At 39.0% G+C, this 19,436-nt stretch overlaps 1 protein-coding gene across 7 annotated transcripts in view; it reads left to right on the top strand.

Annotated features, from left to right (window-relative positions):
* The window catches only part of Dock4 (dedicator of cytokinesis 4), a 408,217-nt gene that overhangs the window by 312,540 nt on the left and 76,241 nt on the right, over positions 1-19,436 (top strand). For all 7 annotated transcript variants that reach the window (XM_029484743.1, XM_029484744.2, XM_029484748.1 and 4 more), the window contains exons 26-27: positions 5,118-5,216; positions 15,786-15,880. In XM_029484743.1, coding sequence (XP_029340603.1) covers positions 5,118-5,216; positions 15,786-15,880 — 194 coding nt within the window. The remainder of the gene's footprint in view (positions 1-5,117; positions 5,217-15,785; positions 15,881-19,436) is intronic.

The following is a 19,436-nucleotide window of genomic DNA, read 5'->3' on the forward strand; positions in this document are numbered from 1 at the left end:
ACAATTGTTTAATGTTTCACCTATGAAGGTCTGTGGGGTTAATTCCAGGGTTTGTGTTATATTAGGACAGTTAGTTTAAACATCATTTCCATTTAGGTTTTATGTGGACACATTTCTCCACTTTTGGTTTTTTTGTTTTTTGTTTTTTGTTTTGTTTTGTTTTGTTTTGTTTTGTTTTGCTTTTTGCTAGAAATTCCAGGGAGTTGACTGCTGAATCATAAAGTTCATGCTCATGCTACATGCCCAGATTTCTAAAAACTGCCAAACTTCCTTCCCTAGTGGCAGTGTCATTTAACATTCCACATGTGCACAGTCTGAGTGAACTCATTTCCCAACACCCTCGTCAGCATGCAAAGTTGTCACCTTTCCCTTTGTGTCCGTGTGTGTCAGGGCTATAATGATTCTGAGAGCTCTAAGCCTCCTCTCACTGAGGGTTTGCCTTCTGATTCACCAATGGCTGACATTACCCTGTAAGGATTTTCTCTTACATTTGCCATCCATATCACCTTCTAGACAAAATGTCTCTTCATGTCTTGTCCCATTTTCTAGCCGAATGATTCTCTCACTGCAGAGTTGTGGGAGTGGTTTTGGGTTTTTTCTCCCACTGTAGCTTGTTCTCTATCCCCTTAATGGTGTTTGCAAAAGCAAAGTTTTTTTTTTCATCTTAATGAACTCCAGATTATTAATTTTTCCTCTGATGAATCATGGTTTGATTTCATGTTTAAGAACCCTTTTATCTAGTCATAACAATACAACCTATTTTCCCTCAGAGTGTTAGAATGGTATAATTAACATTTAGAACCAGGAACCATTTTGTCTTGGCTTTTATGAGTCACATCATTTTAGTCCCTTTCTGCTCTTGACTTTGACATTTGTCATTAGTTTTGTTCATTTGATTTGAAATCTTGATTCTTGGTATAATGAGTGATTTTCATTTGTAATCCAAATGTTTCTGTAGTATATGGTCCTGGGTCACATGTGAGACTTCTATTTTAGCTGTCCTTAATGTGATATCTCACAGCTAGAGAGAACAAAGGCAGATGACAACTTATGTGAAGATAGAGTGGAAGACCAGTTCCCTAAGCCTCCTTGGCACCATAGCATGAAGGTCTCTGTGTTACACTGCGTGGACATAAAATATTCAGCCCAAACCCGAGTTTGATCTGCAGAACCCGAATTGTGAAAGAAGAAAGCCATCTCACACAAATTTTCCTCTGGCTTCAACATGCATATGCATGCATGATAGAGAGATACCAAATTGTCTACCAGAGTTTTTTACAATGCATAAATGTTTCTTTGTACATGACTGTGTCAAATAGCATGCGTAGTGGGTTGCTTGGCACTGTCTAAGATTCTCTAGCATGCCTGTCTGAAGGCTTCAGGTACTGCTTTGTGATTAGAGAAAGAAGAGAATAGCATTGCCTAGGAAATATCAGAGGAGGGGTGTGTAGACAGGCACATGTTTAAGAGAAGCTTTCTGAAGACTTTTGATATAGATATAAAATATTCTTGGCAGTTATTGATAGAAATATGCAATGTATTCTGTACATAAAATGGATACAAGCCACTGAAGACTATTGAATTTTAAAGGCAATTTGCTAAGTAAGTAAATCTTGACCAGTGATTTTTTTTATCATTCATTTTTCACAAATTAGAAGAATTTATATAAACATTATTAAAGTATCTTAAAAGTAAAGAAAATCACATTTTAGTAGAAAAAGATAAAAGTAAAATATTAGACATCTAATCTTCTGGACAAGAACTTGAAGTTTAAAAATATGAGCAAATGAAATTGGATTATTGAAGTGTTGAGATTGACAGTATGTCATAAATGTGCCAGAAATTATATGTCATAATTATAAGTTATTTGTAGTCAGTCTAGCCCAGACACAACAGACATAGTTAATACCTTAGATTCAAAGAATTCATCTATGTACATAGATTATAACAAGCTACTAAAGGTCTATTTGCTATTGTTTTTTTTTTTGTTACTAAAATTATGATCTAGGATATGTAATTTTTCAAACTTAAAGTATTTTAGTATTTATAGGATATATTGAAACAAGTATTTAAGTATGTCGGTTATGTGGTAAGTGAGTTTGAATAGTTTACATGCAATATAAAAACCCATAACAAAAAATTGATTGAAACTCTACCAACTAATTTGCATTTTAAGACAAGACATGACACATTGAGCAGTATTATCAATAGATAAGTTCTTATGTATTTATATAAGTTTGAACCATGCCCCCTCAATTCAGGCATGTTTCCTACATGAAATCAATCTCAAAGTAGGAGTGAAAGCCACAGAGCACAGTCTTGTAGAAACAAAGCCACCGACATTCACAGCTAAGCTTTGCCATTTGCTAGCTCTGAAGCCAGAGTATTATCTTCTGCTTGACAGTGTGCACCTAACAAGACTCTAATAAGCAATGAACTTGACAATGCAGAGTATAGTAACTTGAACATGATGTCTTTCCACAAATCACAGTGTTGGTAACACCTTTTAAAAAGTTATTTTATTGATGTATAAAACAATAGAGTAAATGCATTATGTTTACTTAACATTACAATAAATAAGATAATGAACATGCCCACCACTTCAAAGTCAATTAGTGTTTCCTCTCCGTCCCCTTTAATTATTCAGCTGACTGATAACGGTTTTTGCTATCTAAATAAAAACCATGGTCACCTAAGGAGAGGCTCTAAATGCTCTTCCTTACCAGCCTTTTATCCTCAGCATTTGATGGAGAGTGGCAACAACAGTCGGGAGCAGGGGACACCCTCAAGTGTTAAGATTCTCATGCAAGTCCCACGTAGCAGGACTCTTATCCCTGTGTATCTTTTATGCATGACATGGATGTCAGGATTCTTCAACCCTTGTCTCTATCCAGTGCTATAGCTTCTGGGCTTTGAGTGTCTACAACCCTCTGACCCTCTATTGTAAAGACTTGACAACTCTCTGGAACTTTTTAAAATAACCATAGCTTACAGTTTCTCTTCCTTGACTCTCAGTCGCCTTCTGTTCTCTGTCAGCCTCAGCTGTCCACTGTATCTCTCCTTTTCTCAACATCCAATACTCTGGTTTGTGCCTCCCTTGGCTGCATTCCTGACTTCTATGGCTCTCTCTCTTACTGCTATAGCCACTGTCACAGCTATCATTGCTCAAGATGTAGCTGTGGCCAGCCCTTTGCTGGTAGGTGGCTGCTGCTGCTGCTGCTGCTGTTGTTGCTGCTGCACAAAAGCTTCCTGGCTTGAGGTTCTCGGGCAGCCAGCTGTTTTACTGTTTCTGTAGCTCAGCGTGCTGGCTAGTGCTCTCTGTCTCTGCTACACTAACACTCTACTACCTGCTGTTTCCTTCCTCGGGTTAATAGTTAGTTACACATGTTCAACTAAAAGGAGGTGAGAGTAGACAAGATTTGCCTTTTATTTGATGTAATTTTGTAACACCAGAGGAGACAGAATGAGAAGTTGTTTTCTGGCTGGCTCCTAAGATGAACTAAACAGTCTGCTTGTGTAGCCAGGGATGAGGTATTTTCACCAATTATAGCCACCTTCTCAGGCAAATGAAGGATGTGTTTGTGCCTATCATGACATTGTTGTTTGTTTTGTTTTATTTTGTTTTTTACACAGCAGATCATTAAGGTCACTGTGCTAGGCTACAAGTGCTCCCCCGGCCCCCCAGCTTAGGTGAAAAATGGCTGTAATGTCACTTAAAGTTCTCTGAAACTTGTGAAATCAAAATCACTTTTGCACTAAAACAATAATAACCTTTTCTTTATATTTTCTATCTCATGTATGAAGTTACGGAATTCTTTTGCTCCTTGACAGGATAGTGTGTTGAGCCTCAGAGTCATCATTAGTTATTGGGTAACCCTGTCACAGAATACCTAAGAAACAATTTATAGGAGAAAAGACGAGTTTGAGCTCAGGATTCCATAGTTATACAGGCTGTCATAATGGGGCAGGGGTCGCAAGGGGGCTCAGTCCATAGCAGTGGGAGCTTGTGTTGGTGGCTGTCCACACCATGCTGAAATAGGAAACAGAGAGCAGAACTGGAACCAGGGAACAGGTCAGAGACTTCAAAGGCTTGCCTTTAGTAACCTGTTCCTACCAGCCAGACTCAGCTTCTAGAAGTTCCAGAGCCTCCCAGAGAAGGCCAGCCCTGGACCAAGTACTGAAGCTTAGGGGAAGGGGAGTTCAAATCCAAACCGTATCATAACCCATAAGAATTATTTAATTATATGATTATTAAATATGAACTCACAGGAAATATCAATTATATGATTATTGAATATATACCTTAGTGTACAGGGGCAACTGTTTGACATATGACTAGTGACTTCATATGAAGAGCCAACATGAAACTCTGATTTCTCTGGCATAATCATTAAGTTGTATTCTTGGAACTCTTGTGCAAACTGGTAGAAAGACATTTGACTGAACTAACTCAACTGCCTGACCTGCAAAATCTACTTCTTGGCCATTTAGTCTCCAGTTTTAATGTGATGCTATAGTCTTTTCCACATACATTCAAACCAATCTCCCAATTAAAGTGGGCTCTTGTGTGTACTCCGTTAGCCAGTCATTGCTTCTCCTGTTGTGTTTCCAGTGCTTTATATCATTTTTCTGTTTAAAAGAAGGTAAGTTCTTTGTTGAACAAATATGGTTGTATTAGAATGATAGTTTCAAGTTAAAGTGTATTATAAAATGCAAATTATAGCAATCTTATCACTCTTCAAATCTAAGGATGTTGTGTGCACTTTCCTTTTTCATTTTTAAGCATTGGACTTCATAAGAGTCAGGTACATAGGGGCTCAAACACAAAGAGTAGCTATCAACTTAAAACCCTTTTCGACAGGGAGGCTGAAGCCGACATTATGCATTGTGTGGCCTCTTTTACCTGCTGAGTCAAAAGACCAGTGTGCAGATGAGCTGAAGGGGGTCATGTACATTCAGAGAAGAATGTGAAATTAGCAGAGATTAAGAAGACAGTCCAGGGTAAACCTGGGATCATAGCAACTTCATAAAGTGTTCTCTGCGAGGGCAGTTCATATTAAGCTATTGATGTTTTCTTATGTCATTCCTTTAAAATATGGGCTTTTTTTTTCCCTTAGGGGGAATTTGTTGCCTGTCTCCTTTCCCTATTACGACAAATGACAGATAGACATTATCAGCAACTTCTGAATAGTTTCAGTACTAAAGAGGAGCTGAGGGTAAGTGATGCTTACGTGGCTTTTTCTCCTTTTACTTTCTCTGGTCCTGCATCACTGTTCTGAATGGTTCTTGGCAATTGCTTTCCCTCTTCCCATTGAGTTCTGTTTTTTCTCGGTAGTCTTAACCAGTCTTCTTTTCTTTATGGGCTCTTGAGAATTCTTTTACTTAAACAAAGCTATTAGCTGTTATTTTGGAGAAAGGCATCAGATTTTAATCACATCTCATCAAAGTATGTAAACTAGAAACAGAAAAGTTTCCAGGGGAGGTCTTGGCTGAGAATAAGGTATGGAGCTGTGCTCACGATTAACCTGCTGCTTGGGCTGCAGATAGAGCAAGTGGAAGAGCTCTTGCCCAACATTAAATGAGACTAGGTTCATTCCTCCAGCACTGTAGAATGAATGAATGAATGAATGTCATTTTAATGCTCTGACATAGCACGTACCTCATTAGTGTCTATTTTTAACATTTATTAGAATCTGGATGATTTTTTTTTTAATTTGCTTACGTGACTTTCTCAGCTTCCAGCCACTTAGGTTAAAATTCTTTGATAGAGAGATGGCTCAATGGTTAAAAGCACTGACTGCTCTTCCAAAGGTCCTGAGTTCAATTCCCAGCAACCACATGGTGGCTCACAACCATCTGTAATGGAATCCGATGCCCTCCTCTGGTGTGTCTGAAAACAGCTTCAGTGTACTCACATACATAAAATAAATAAATAAATCTTTTTAAAAAATTATTTTTTAAAAATGTCTTGATGTTTAAAGGTCTGGTTGGTTCCTTGCTCTGAGGTCACATCTTGAGGTCTTTAAGCAATATATGTTCACTGTGTGATAGAGCATCAAGCCATGAGAATCAGCATCATAAAGATCAGGGAGTGCATGTGGGCATTATTTTAAAAGCATGGATAGCTTTAAGAAGGGAGTTTTACCGGGTTGCCTCATCCAGCCTTGATATGAGGGTTTGTGCCTAATCTTAGTGCATCTTGTTATTCGATGTTTGGTTAATATCCCTAGGAGGCCTGCCCTTTTCTGAAGGAAAACAGAAGAGGAGTGGATCTGGGAAGGGAGGAGGTGGAGGTGTGGAATGAGAGGCAGGAGGGGAAACTACAGAAGGGGATGCATTGTATGAGAGTATAAAGGTTTTTTTTAAAAAATTCAAATACAAATTACACATAAATGAACAATTCTTGACTATAAGCCAAGTAGATTTTGTAACGCATACAATGTAAATAAAACAACAAAGCTGAAATACAATAAAATAGAGAAAAGAAGGGAGAGATGGGATCACATTTGTCTGGTTGCACAACTGAAAATGTATTATTAGCCAAGGTCTCAGGAAACAGAACCATGGAAAGACTTTGATGTAGTTATCTAAGCTACTGTAATGTGAGTTAATTTCAGCTGTCAACTCCCAGAGTCACCTAGGTAGAGGGAGCATCAGTTGACCAAGTGGCTAGATCAGATTGACCTGTGGGCAATGCCTATGAAGCATTTCTAAGTTATTAGTTAGTGTAGGAGGGCCCAGCCCACAGTGGTGAGTGAGCTATCCCTAAGCAGATAGACCTGGGCTGTGTGAGAAAGATCACTGAACTACCCCCAGGGAGGAAGCCAGGAAAAAAAATGTTCCATTATTGCTTTCTGCTTCCATTTCCTACCTTGAGTTCTTGCCTTCATTTCCCTTAATGATAGACTATAACATGTAAAGTAAAATAGGCCCTTATAGGAAGCATGCTGGGACAGCCTGAAATCAAGACAATTGTAGAAGCAGAGTCCTAATAAATTTGGGGATTTAAATTGACAGGACTTGATGACTCATCAAAACAAAATTATCTTCAGCCCCTAAACTTTTTTAAAGATAAAGGTGAGGACTAGGGAGATAGCCAAGTTGTTAAGGGCACCTGCAGCTCTTCCAAAGGTCATGAGTTCAAGTCCCAACAGCTGCATTAGATAGCTCCCAACCGTGTGTAACTCCATCTCAAAGGAATCTGATTAGTTTTGTTTTTTGGGTTTTTTTTAAGGGCGACGGTACTCTTTCCAGGCTTTCTATCCTCTAGGTGGTCGTTGGTACCATTTCACTGAGGAAATATAGAGGGAGTAAATGTGCAGGTTTGGGAGCAAAATAAATCAGATTTTTTTTTTCCTGAGTTTAGTCACTTAAGGGATATTGAAAAGGGGATGTTTAGTAGACAGTGTCTAAAATCAAGCAAGAGGGAGGAGCTGCAGGTATAGACTTGGGAACTATAAACCCTATAAATAATTGATAGTCCAGGAGTAACTGTGAATTCTAAGGAGTGTGTAGAGTAAACGGGTCTGCCTATAATCAGAATTAATACAGATCAAGAAGTAATGAATCATGAAAAGGCCCACTGATGCTATGGAACTAGTGATGCAATGGGAACCCCAGTGTCAGGGTCTGAAGAATGAACAAAGAATCTAACTGGAGAGATCTTTGCAATGTTCAAAAACAAGACAAGGGGCTATGGAAAGAGAGGGTGATGTCAGAGGAATATTTTTTGTAGTTGAAGTAGACAGGGAGCTGTCTAATAATTAGAGCTGGTAGAGATAGACTCTAAAGACAAAGTAGTGAGGTGCTGGCCCACAAGATGTCCTGAGAAGTTAGCAGATAGGTAAAAAATGAGAGAAACTCACTTTTCCTAGCGAAAGACTAAAAAAAGAGGCAACTGGAGAAAGTGCAAAGTAGAGGCCATTGATTTGATTTACCAAAGACTAATTATCTGATTTTGATCTGCACACTAAGCATCCAGATATCACCATCTAGTAGATTAGCTTACCAGTGCTCAATTTTGGGTCAAGCTGAGGTAGCCTTAGTTAAGTCCCTCAAAACTATCTTGCATTATTTTCCAGAGATTATAACATTAATCCAAGATCCCTTATTGAAAGCCCTTAGTATCAGATGTCTTTTGGAAATCAGAAAGCTGATGGGGTGAATAACACTTTATGTTATCCTTTAGCCCTCCAGTAAGATCTGCAAGAATGCAACATTTCCTCTAGAGAAATAAATAATCCAGGTGACATTTTTTTCATGCCAAATGGCTTAGAAGTAGATTTTGATATCATAAGAAAGACCCAAAGACCTCTAAAAATAAACAATGTAGACTTAACTATGAAACAAGTATGATTTGTATAAGTGATTAATATTAACTCATTTACAGAAGTCAGCTTCCTGACTTACTCCATCTTCTGTTGCTGTATCAGAATGCCTGAGACTGGATAATGGAGAAAGATGTTTCTTTTGGTTCATAGATCTGGAAATCTTATTGCTGAGTCTTGGGGTATATGAATTTGAAATTGAGAATGACAGACTACATGCTTAGATTTCAAATGGGCCTGGTGTCCCTCCTATTCCATTTTTCCTTTGCCAGTTCAGAGCAAAGTTTGTCTTAGCTTTTCTCAAATAGTTCTCCAACTCAAACTGAATTTCAGAAGTATGTAGTTCTCAAGTAACAACTGAGGTTAATAGTGTTTTAGCTCCATGTGTGCCTAAGAAGCTGGATGCCTGTAGGGTTATTGTTGAAGTGGCTCCCAGCTTTTTGATCATATGCCATTTCTTCCTGTCCACAGGTACTTGTGTGCGAGTGGTGTGAGTCACAGTGTCACAGCCCAAGTGTGTGGGAGGGAGCAGAAACCTAAAGGCTGCTAGCCTATATTGTTTAATTTTTTTCTTGAGTACAATATTACTTTTTTAAAAAAAAAATGAACAAAAGTAGTCACTGGGTAGTGATTAAGTTTTTTTTTCATTCTGCCTGTTGGTGGTGTTTTATTATACACCCACATTGTACTGAGGATAAAGTTTTGTCCATATCCTTGGCATTTCATATACAGCACTGAAACTCCTCTTTGTTGATTATGTCCTTTCATATAGAGCCTCAGGGGTGTTGATGTAGGCATGAGATTATCCATATTCTGGAACTTTCCATTGTCTATATGCTGGCTTTCAAACTATATCAGATATAACCTCTATCCAATTGCTTTTGTTTCTTGAGGCAGAATTTTGTCATATAGCCAAGGCTGACCTGGAACTTGTTATTTCCCTAGCTTGGCTTGGAACTTGATGTGTATCCCAGGCTGGTATTGATCTCATGGTCCTCTTTCCTAAGTATTGAGATTATAGGTGACCCTGCCACCACAACTGCCCTTAATCCAAGTTTAAACACCCTAACAAGTCTAGTATCCTAATTGCAATGTCTCCCTTTCAACCTTTCCCCCAACCCATTTCAAATTGCATTCCATAATTTAAATTGTGCATTCCTAGCAAACTGTGTCTATTGTTTGTAATTTGTCTGTGTAGTTTGGAGGTTTGTTGCTGTTGTTTCCTCTCTACCTGAAATGCCAACTCTGTGGTAAAGTCTTCACAGGAGAAAGTCCATCCTGTTGTAAATATTTAATGTCATTCAGGGGTTTCTATCCCACCTTTGAACATCAGTTCCTAGATAAAAGACACAAAATTTTTATATTTATAATAACTTTAATCAGTACTAGAAATGGGTAGATATCTACCCTCTAAGCTATGCATTTCTAAATACTGAGTTATAACTTGCTGTGTTCTATCTGGGCAGCTCTAAACTCCAGTTGGCTAGCCCTATGGCCATGCTTTCATGACTCACCTACCCTATGGTGTCTTCTGCTTTCTCCACCATCTTCTTCACCTCATGGCCCTTCCTCAGATCCCAAGCCCGGGAACCAAAATTCCACCTACGTCTCTTCTGCCCAGCTATAGGCTGCTGGCATCTTTATTTAACCAATAGTTTTAAATTAAGGAGCAAGGTCACATAGCATCACTTGATTTACATGAGAATTCTCTCATCCCTGAAGAAACTAGGGCCAGTATTTAGCACTACAATACACAGCAACCGACCTCAACACTGTCCTGTCTAAAGTGCTGTTCACTGGATTTTGTATTCTCAGTGTTTGTGGTCACTTGGATTGAAACCATCTCATTGTGTCATAAGTACAAAGCCTAGAAAATAAATCTATGCTTAGTAAATGAGCCTTCTTACCCAATTTCTATCTGCATTAGGAAGCCATCATCTCCCACACAATTATTTTGACTTCTTAATTTACATATATTGATTACAGTACAATAATTCTACCACTCTCAAAGATGGAAGAGTTCGTGGCAGGTATTTTGTATGACATACTTCAAGATTCCATTTTGAGAGTACCAATTTTATTATTTTTTTTTTTAGATTTTTTTTTTTAAAGATTTATTTATTTATTATATGCAAGTACACTGTAGCTGTCTTCAGACACTCCAGAAGAGGACGCCAGATCTCGTTATGGATGGTTGTGAGCCACCATGTGGTTGCTGGGATTTGAACTCTGGACCTCTGGAAGAGCAGTCGGGTGCTCTTACCCACTGAGCCATCTCACCAGCCCCCCAGAGAGTACCAATTTTAATGTGATAAATGTTACTAATGCCCTTAATTTAATTCAAACTCTGTACAAGGCTGTTACACCTTTAAAAGTTGTAGCAACTTTGTAAAGTACCATCTGACTGCAGATGTTCTAAGAGGTAGAAATGTGTTTTAGCTGCCTCTGCTCTGTCCCTTGTTCTCGGTCACCTACCTGCTCTGCGATGCTTGGCAGGGATCTCTGTGTTTATGATCTCAGGATTCCTTTTCCATTTTGGCTTCATAAGCCAGTTTCTATTTTGTGCCATCTTAATACACGATCATCTTTAAACACAAAGTACTCTGTATATAACATAGAAAAAAGTCAGCACAAATTTAATTCTCTACATTGTGCATACCATTGAGCCAACCAAGGCTTCCATGTTGTCCTTAGAGTAAATTCCAAACTCCTTACCATAGGGAAGGAAGGAGATTATTGTCTGTTTTAACAAAACAAAACAAAACTCCCTGATGACTTAGCTTTTATTTACATATTCTTTATCGTAATTTCTGTATCTTTAATTTATTCCTAGTTCCATTTATACCCATATTTTGCCGCTACCCTTTACAATCCTGATACCTGGTGTTGCCTCTGGCAGGTGTTCCCTTGGTATGACAAACCTCACCGTCCATGCTCTTAGTTAGTAGAGCTTGCATCCATCCACATGAGTGTTGGTTAATGTCCATCTATCTATACCACTGATCCATGAGTTCTATGAACAATGAGAAAGTCTATCAGTTTAAGCACAGTAATAATAAACTCAGAGTCACCAGTTAGGTATCAGTGTTACATTGAGACAGAAATCTGTAGAACACCTTGTTTTTTTGTCATTTGACCAAGATTAAGCCCATATTTAAACTCTCTCCTTTGCTGTCTGTGTGTCTTCTTGTAGCTCTCATCTGCCAGTTGTATGAGTCTAGCTATCTGCCTGAAGTAGAGATCTTTTAAGTCTGTCCCTGTGTCTGAATCTGTGTCTATGTCTATGTTGGAGTATCTGTCTCTAGCAAAGGGCTTTGCTCTCCCTCTCTTTTCTTAGACAGCACAGAAAGTATTACACTGGGGAAAGGAATGAGGGACACTTTCCAGAAATCTTTAATAGCAGAGTTTTACAAGAGATTATATCACCAACTCCAACTGACTCCAACACTATAAAGAAATATTCACATGTTGCATTCAACATTTATGGTGGATATCCATTTCTTAAGGTCTCTTTCATCCTATTTGCTGTCTTCATCAAGTGATCATAACACGTACACGCCTGCATTGCTCATGTGTCAGGAGCATGCAAGATCATATAATTTGAGATTATAGCTATTGTAAAAGTAGATTCCACGATAAATCCAAGGCAAGTAAAGTTATTGTTATACTTTTCTGTTAAAGGTACGTTAAATAAACACTCTGGGTACATAATAGGATAGCTGTCTTAAGGCTTAAGTGACCTCAGGGTATATTATTAATTTCATTAGTGAAGTCCAGCAAAAGTTCCAGTTTCTTAAAATGTAAGAGGGATTTTTACAAAGCATTACTACAAGAAAGTGCTGTACTTAAATGTCTTGTTTTGGCACGTCACAAGTACTTCTTAAATCCTCCTGTTTCATTAACTAATGTACTGTGTCTTAAGTAACCAGAAATACTGGACTCTAACACAGTCCTGGACACACAGTAAAAGATCCAATATTCTTTTTTTTTAAGACCCAATATTCTTAAGTGAGCAAATAGAGAGAAGTTTTTAAGTCATAGCAACCTTCCCTGCCTTCCTTTCTGTTTGAACATGGGCTTTTTCTTGTTTAAAGACTTTCTTACCTGGGCCTCTTATGCTACAGGGGGAAAAAATTCCCCAAAGAAAACCTCCCAATTCCTTTTTTGTTTTGAGCAATCTGAAGAGTGATGGTGGTCCAGTTACCATGTTGTGTATATTACATAGCCAAACAGATACACGGAAGCACTCTGCCAGGATGCCAGGTTTCAAATGGTGCCATGTGAAGCCCTTGTTCTTGGTTCTAACCTAGTAAGGATTATTAGACACAGAAATGTTCTTTTTAGTAGTATAAAAAAAATAGAAAGAATCTGTAAGTTACATGTGTAGAATGCTGGTAGCTGCCTGTACAAAAGCTTGACCATGGGGAAAGAGCCAGGGCTGAGAAGTATAGAATATACTAGGAAGCAACAGTGTACTGGGGCAGGAAGGAGGAAGGCACAGGAAAGCCAACACATGGGTTCTCTGCACTTTACAATACTAGAGCTGATTATGAAGCACAGTCTCCCAAAAGGCAGGAGGCAAATACTTGCTGAACCACATTGTATCTCAGGACCACAGTGGATTGTGCTCTGGTTATCACCCTGTGGTCAAAGGAAGCAGTAGACTGTAGTTTAGGAAAAAAGAAAAATAGCAGGGTACTATATGAAATGTGTGTGTGTGTGTGTGTGTTAATGTTTTTTCAAAACATCATGAGAGCTTAACTCCTCAAAGATTGAATTAGTTCCCAGGGTCATTGGGCTACAACTAGCTGAGTACCTTATACAGCTACTTGAAGACCTAAAGAATTTACACATGAGGAAAAAAGATTCATATCAACATAGGCTTCCTAGTGCAATGTCACCTGCTACTATTGCTTTTCCTTTTGTGAGATGAACAGGTAAATGGGAAGACACAGAGACACTTTATATAACCCCAACTCCTGCATCCGGAATAACCTTCCCTTTGACCACAGCACTGAGAAGGAAGACTTGAGGCTGCTAGCCACTAAGGTAGAAGCTTGCCTTCTTTGGCCACCTTTCTGACAATTTTGCAGTCAGCAGCCCATGCTTACCTCATCCCACTCCACACATGTACCTGAGGCCACCAACCATGTTGCCTCTGCCTCCAATACTCAATGCTGACAAGAGTTGTATGGTTAGATGATGGAAGTTCAGCATTTCAGAACTTTTCTTAACTCTTAATTGTGGTCTATAAAACTCAAATCTCTCTCTTTCTCACACACACACACACATGATTTACTTCATAAGGTAGGAAAGCTTTGAAAGATAAATGCAAACACATCTTTTCAAGAATAAGGTGCATTTGTGTCTCAGAAACCCAGAAGAACTAACTGGAAAACTATTAGATTAGTGTTTAGAAGTGCTTCTAAAAGACCACCATACAGTTCTACTAAGTTAACGTCATAGTAATGCTATGTAGAAACGGGGCTAGCATGAAGTGCTGGTATTAGTTCTGAGCCTCATGCGTGTTCAGTCCTCCCTCCCCCCAAGCTACACTTCCAGGTCTCCAAATGACCTGCCCTCCAGTGGAATACCTTAGGGAAAATGTGTGTCTCTACTGACTCCACAGACATGCATAGGATCCTTACCCATTTAAGGACAGGCGACCTAGTGGGAATGTTTCTACATGCTACATACTATGTATCGGCATATGTGTGTTGATGTCAAAGAAGTTGAAATAATTTCTTGTCAAAATATTTGTGGACTCGATTGAAGCTGTTAGAATATATAAAAAGAAACACACATACACACACACCACAGAGGAAAAGCTACCACATGGTTCTCAGTTTTAACAGTCTTCTGTTGATAAGAGTGACAGTAGTAATCTTTTATTCAGGCAGCTTGCATGTTTAACATGGTGTCTTGTTAGATTTGTAAATATGAAATGTATTTTGTGTTTTGAGTTGCTTTTTATTTCTGAATCCTACACTTTTGACTTCTATCAGATTGTTAGAGAAATTTATTTTCCTAGAATCACTTAAAGTTGCACAAAACAAAGCTTTCATGTTTGCTAGTTGATAATTTAAGCTAGACGTGGTTGAGCCAGCCTTCCTTTTTGAGGAGAAAGCTCCAGTTCTTTTATGGCGAGTGGTCTATTCCCTCCTTTCCTTTCTAAGTACCATGTGCTGTATAGTATTTTGGGTCCTGTCTCTTATAATTCTTAAAGAAGTACTAATTCCATGTCTGGAAATTGGTATTTCAATGTCTGACAACAACTTCTTGTCAAAAGTGTAAGTATTCTCACCAAAAAGATGGTAACTATATAAGGCAAAGCATTTGCTAAGTAACTGGACTTCGCTATTCTAAAATGTGTGTGTGTGTCTGTGTGCGTGTGTATATATGGACATGTGTGTGTGTGTGTGTGTGTGTGTATTACAAACAGTATGTACAAGATAAAAACATGAAATTCTATAAATTTCAAATAAAAACCTTTAATTTTTTAAGATTTTATTTTTTAATTGTGTCTGCGTTTGTGTGCATGTGTGTGTGTGTGTGCGCGTGTACACGTGCGTGTGTGTGCCCATGAGTGCACTTACCCACAGAGGCCAGAAGAGGATATCAGATCCCTTGGAGTTGGTGTTACAGGCAATTGGAAGCCACACAATGTGAATGCTGGGATCTGGGCTCAAGTTCACTTAAAAGGAAAGTGATTAATTACCAAGCCATTTCTCCAGTCCAAGACAAAACCTTTTAAGTTAAAATAAATAAAAGCAAAAGGGAAAATGTAGAAGTAGGACCTTCTAGGCCGTCAGATACCAAATGTTGCTGCCCTCTGGTCTGTTGTGCTTCAGGGAGGGTCATGCTGCACTTGTAGCTGGTAAGCACATGTGACTGGCCCATCTCAGCGCATAGTATCCTTAGAATTCTGGGCAATTCATGGAAGAAGGCTAACTCAGATTTCCTAAACCAATACCCATCCTCTTATCTCAGCACCTGAACAATAACCTCTTTAACACAATCACAATGCTTTTTTGTGCAAGATCCTTCAATGAAAATAGCTTTCCAAATTTCAATAACCATCTAACTGACCTGGGACAATTTATTATGCTCCTGGGTTAAGAAGTTCTAATATTTAGCACACTGTACTGGAAGAAAGGGAAGCGGTTGTGTGGTTATCTTCTGAAATAAGTTTTCCATATTGTCTCCAGGAACCTACATCTGTAGAGCCGTGAAGATGCATGAACAAATGACTTTCCCTGTTCCTAAGAGTGGGAAGGATTAGGTGCAGTTAGTCTGGGCAGTGGTGTGGGGATGCAAGGATGCAAGCTCCCTTCTGCTAAGTGTCTGTAGTCAGGCTCCCTTCTCTGCAGGTGCTTTCAGAATGGCAACAACAGTGCTCTCTGTCTGTATGTTGACAATTATGATAAACCTATAAAACCTTCTCTTTTTTTATCCAAGGATTTCTTGCTGCAGATTTTTACTGTTTTCCGAATATTGATACGCCCAGAGATGTTTCCCAAGGACTGGACTGTCATGCGCCTGGTTGCTAACAAGTAAGACTTTCCAGTTGATAACGGCGAGGGAAAACAATGATCTAGAATGTTCTTTGTAGCTTTATCACAAGCTGAAACCTCTAGGATCTTAGGTTCTTTATCTTTACCAAATTTCAGTCTTTTTAAAGTAATAATATTGTCTTCAATTGTTATTTAATATGACCATATTAGTGTCTTTAAAAATCAAACAATATAGCTGGGCATGTAGGTGCATACCTTTAATCCCAGCATTTTGGAAGGCCGAGACAGTAGGAACTCTGAGTTCAAGTCCACCTCGGTCCACACAGCAAGTTCCAGGACAGTCAGGGTTACACAGAAAGACCCTATCTCAAACAAACAAAATAAAAGCATTATATAGAGTAGTCACTCATAACTGTAACCCTAAGCACATGAGAGGAACAAGAGTCAAGACAGGAAATTTAGGCACAGTCACAATGGCAGACATCATTTTGTCCCTATAGCGTCTTGTCTCCAAAGGCTTAGAAGAGAATGAACGTGAACTTTAAAACAGGGCCTTGATCAACAGTTTAAAAAGTATTATTTAACTCATTTCATTAACATCCTTTTGCCATCTGCCATTCTCAAAATACCAACCCCCACATGCTTAGAATAAAGTTAAGATTTTTCTGTATAGCCACCCCAGGCCAGGGCCAGCATCTGTCCCCACCCCCAGGCATGCAGGTATGATGGTGGTGCGTGCTCCAGGAGCACAGGTTCGGTTTTAATGAGATATGCTTAATGTGGCTTCTGCTTCAGGGTACATTTTTAGACTTAGAGGTGTTAAAATGATGTGTTAAAAACTTGTGAAGTAACAAATAGTGTCGTGTGGCATATTATATTTTCCATAAGCACTGAGTGGCTTCTCCACTTGGAAGACTAATTGAGAGACTAGTGAAATCACTCTCTTTAGAATTCAGCATATGTATTTTGTTATCTGTGAAAGAATCGAGTGTCTGCTTCTGTGGATGTCTATAAGCTTCAGATTTAAGTTGGAGCTGTCGCTGGTATATTTGCCCCAAATTACCAAAGATTCAAAATCCCTGGGAAGGAGGACGGTGTGACATGGGGAGCCAATCGAGAAGGAGTACGGGCCGTGAGCAGCCGCAGCTGCAGAATCACAGAGCACCTCACTTTGGTCATTGTGCTTGCCCCATGTGCAGAGAAATTTGGCTTCAATTAAGAGTTTCAGTGGCAGTCCATCAAAGTGGAAATAAACTTAACATTTCCTTTCTTAGGCACTGTGCTCGAGTTTGCTGGAAACCATGACAACAGTATGGCTTTTGATGTGAAATACTGTGTCTGCCCATCCCACATCAAGACCCCTACATTCACAGGCTTTCACGGCCACAATACTGGCTGTCAGACTAAGACATACATAGTCTACTTCTCTGCACAGTGTTAAAGGTTTTCATTGACAGTGTTAATCATGTAAGAACCATTCTGGCTAGAGATGAGCTATGTGTAATATTTAATATAAAATTTAATATTTAAAATGAAGATCTCTTCCATGGTCAACCCAAGCCCCTGCTAAACACAATAATGCCACATTGTCACCCAGGCTAGTACTGGTAGCAGTGTGGACTAGCTACATACCCAGCCTCACTAATGGCTAAGACTCCAGGTTGGAACAGACTGCTTCCTTGCTTCTGTGCTCCCTTCTGTCTCATCCTCTCCTCTGTGTTCCTCTTGATTGCAATAGCCACTTCCTATTCAAATTAGGAAACCATATGTGATGTGACTTGGTTTATAAATAGAAGTCAGTCCATAAAAATGCCCTAGATTATTTTTTACTTAATCTTCACCTAAATAATATTGATAGAAAACTATATTTCTGAGCTGAGCATGGTGGTACAAACCCATCATCCTAGCACTCAGACAGATAGAGAAAAAAAGATTATGAGTTTGTGGTCAACCTGGGCTACACAGCAAAACTGTGGGGAGGGAGGAGTAGAAGAAAGCAAGGAAGGAAGGAAGCAAGGAAAGATGGTCTCAGAAAGATGTTCAAGTTATTTAAAATATTTGAAAGTGTGCATACTGAAAGAAAGTGTTGCACTTTGCTAAATTGTTATATTGGATTATAAGAGCATCTCTGTCTTCAAAGCTCACTACGTTCTTTCTCTTTCGTGGTCTTTCAAGGCCTCTTGAAGAGTTGTTTTAACCTATGTTCCTGCCTTTATTAGCCCTAGCTGAGAAGTCCTGATGCTTATCTCTTAAACACAACCAAATACCTATCCCTCAATACTTCATTGCTGTCTTTATCACGTGACTCAAGCCCCTGTAACTTCCCCCCATCCCCCACCCCAAGCCATGTTATATCCATCTCATCCCTCTTCTGCTCCACACTGCATTCCCTAAAACCTGGGTCTAGATGCTAGGTGCCTTGTATGAGTGTTTTGTTTTGTTTTGTCTTGTCTTGTTTTGTTTTTGTCTGCACCTATATGTACAGTTTGAAATACAGCAAATATACCAGGCCTCAGTTCCACTAGGACAGGAAATTTCCCCTCCCTTTTGCATAGCTACCCTGTGCTCATGTGGGTCCCTGGTAGATGTTTCTGGAGATGATAACCACTCCTCCATCCAAGAAAGAAGGAACAGAAGGATGCCGAAAACTAAGTACCAAAAATACAGGACACGTTGAGAGAAATTTCTCTCCACCTCCTTCCCATACACATTGTGAAATAAAGTATAAAAATAAAGTCACAGCTTTATGCATTGTTTCTGGGAGATAAATCTTACATCACACTTATATCTGTTGAGGAAAGCTGGGATCTTCACTTGAAATCTCAGGTTCTTGTTTTGTTTGTCTTGTGTGTATTTTGGCTTCAGACACAACATAATAACCAATTTAAATTTTAGATGAAAGGTACAGATATTGTCTCTGTCTCTCTCTCTCTCTGTCTCTCTCTCTCTGTCTCTCTCTCTCTGTCTCTCTCTCTCTCTCTCTCTCTTTCTCGTGTGTGTGTGTGGGTGTGTGGGTGTGTGTGTGTGTGTGTAGCTAGTTCATTCTGTGAGGGAGCACAAATAACTAATTTCTTTAAACCAAGATCCTTAGAACCTCCATTCACTAACCCATTTATATTGTAGTGCTTTATATCAAATGATAAAAATATAAAGAACTCAGAGGTGTAGGGATAATTTTTGAAGGGACTTTTGTTGTGGACTGAACTAAAAAGGGACTTTCATGAAAGTGTGAAACTTGAGCTAAAGCTAATGTGATGATAATGGGCAAATAGCGGAAAAAAAAAAAAACCAACTTATTCCTATCAATAGAGATAATGTACACAGAAGTCCCTGTGATCAGAGGGAATGTGGCCCTGTCAAGGTGAAGCAGGGAACTTCTTTGTTAGAAGAGGAATACAGAAATGAGCCCACACACCTATGGTCACTTGATCTTTGACAAAGGAGCTAAAACCATCCAGTGGAAAGAAGACAGTATCTTCAACAAATGGTGCTGGGTCTATTGGCTGTTATCATGTAGAAGAAAGGGAATTGATCCATTCCTATCTCCTTGTACAAAGCTCAAGTCTAAGTGGATCAAGGAACTCCACATAAAACC

Source organism: Mus caroli, unplaced genomic scaffold, assembly GCF_978045245.1.
Source record: "Mus caroli unplaced genomic scaffold, Mus_caroli_1 scaffold_14, whole genome shotgun sequence".
Taxonomy (NCBI): Eukaryota; Metazoa; Chordata; class Mammalia; order Rodentia; family Muridae; genus Mus; species Mus caroli.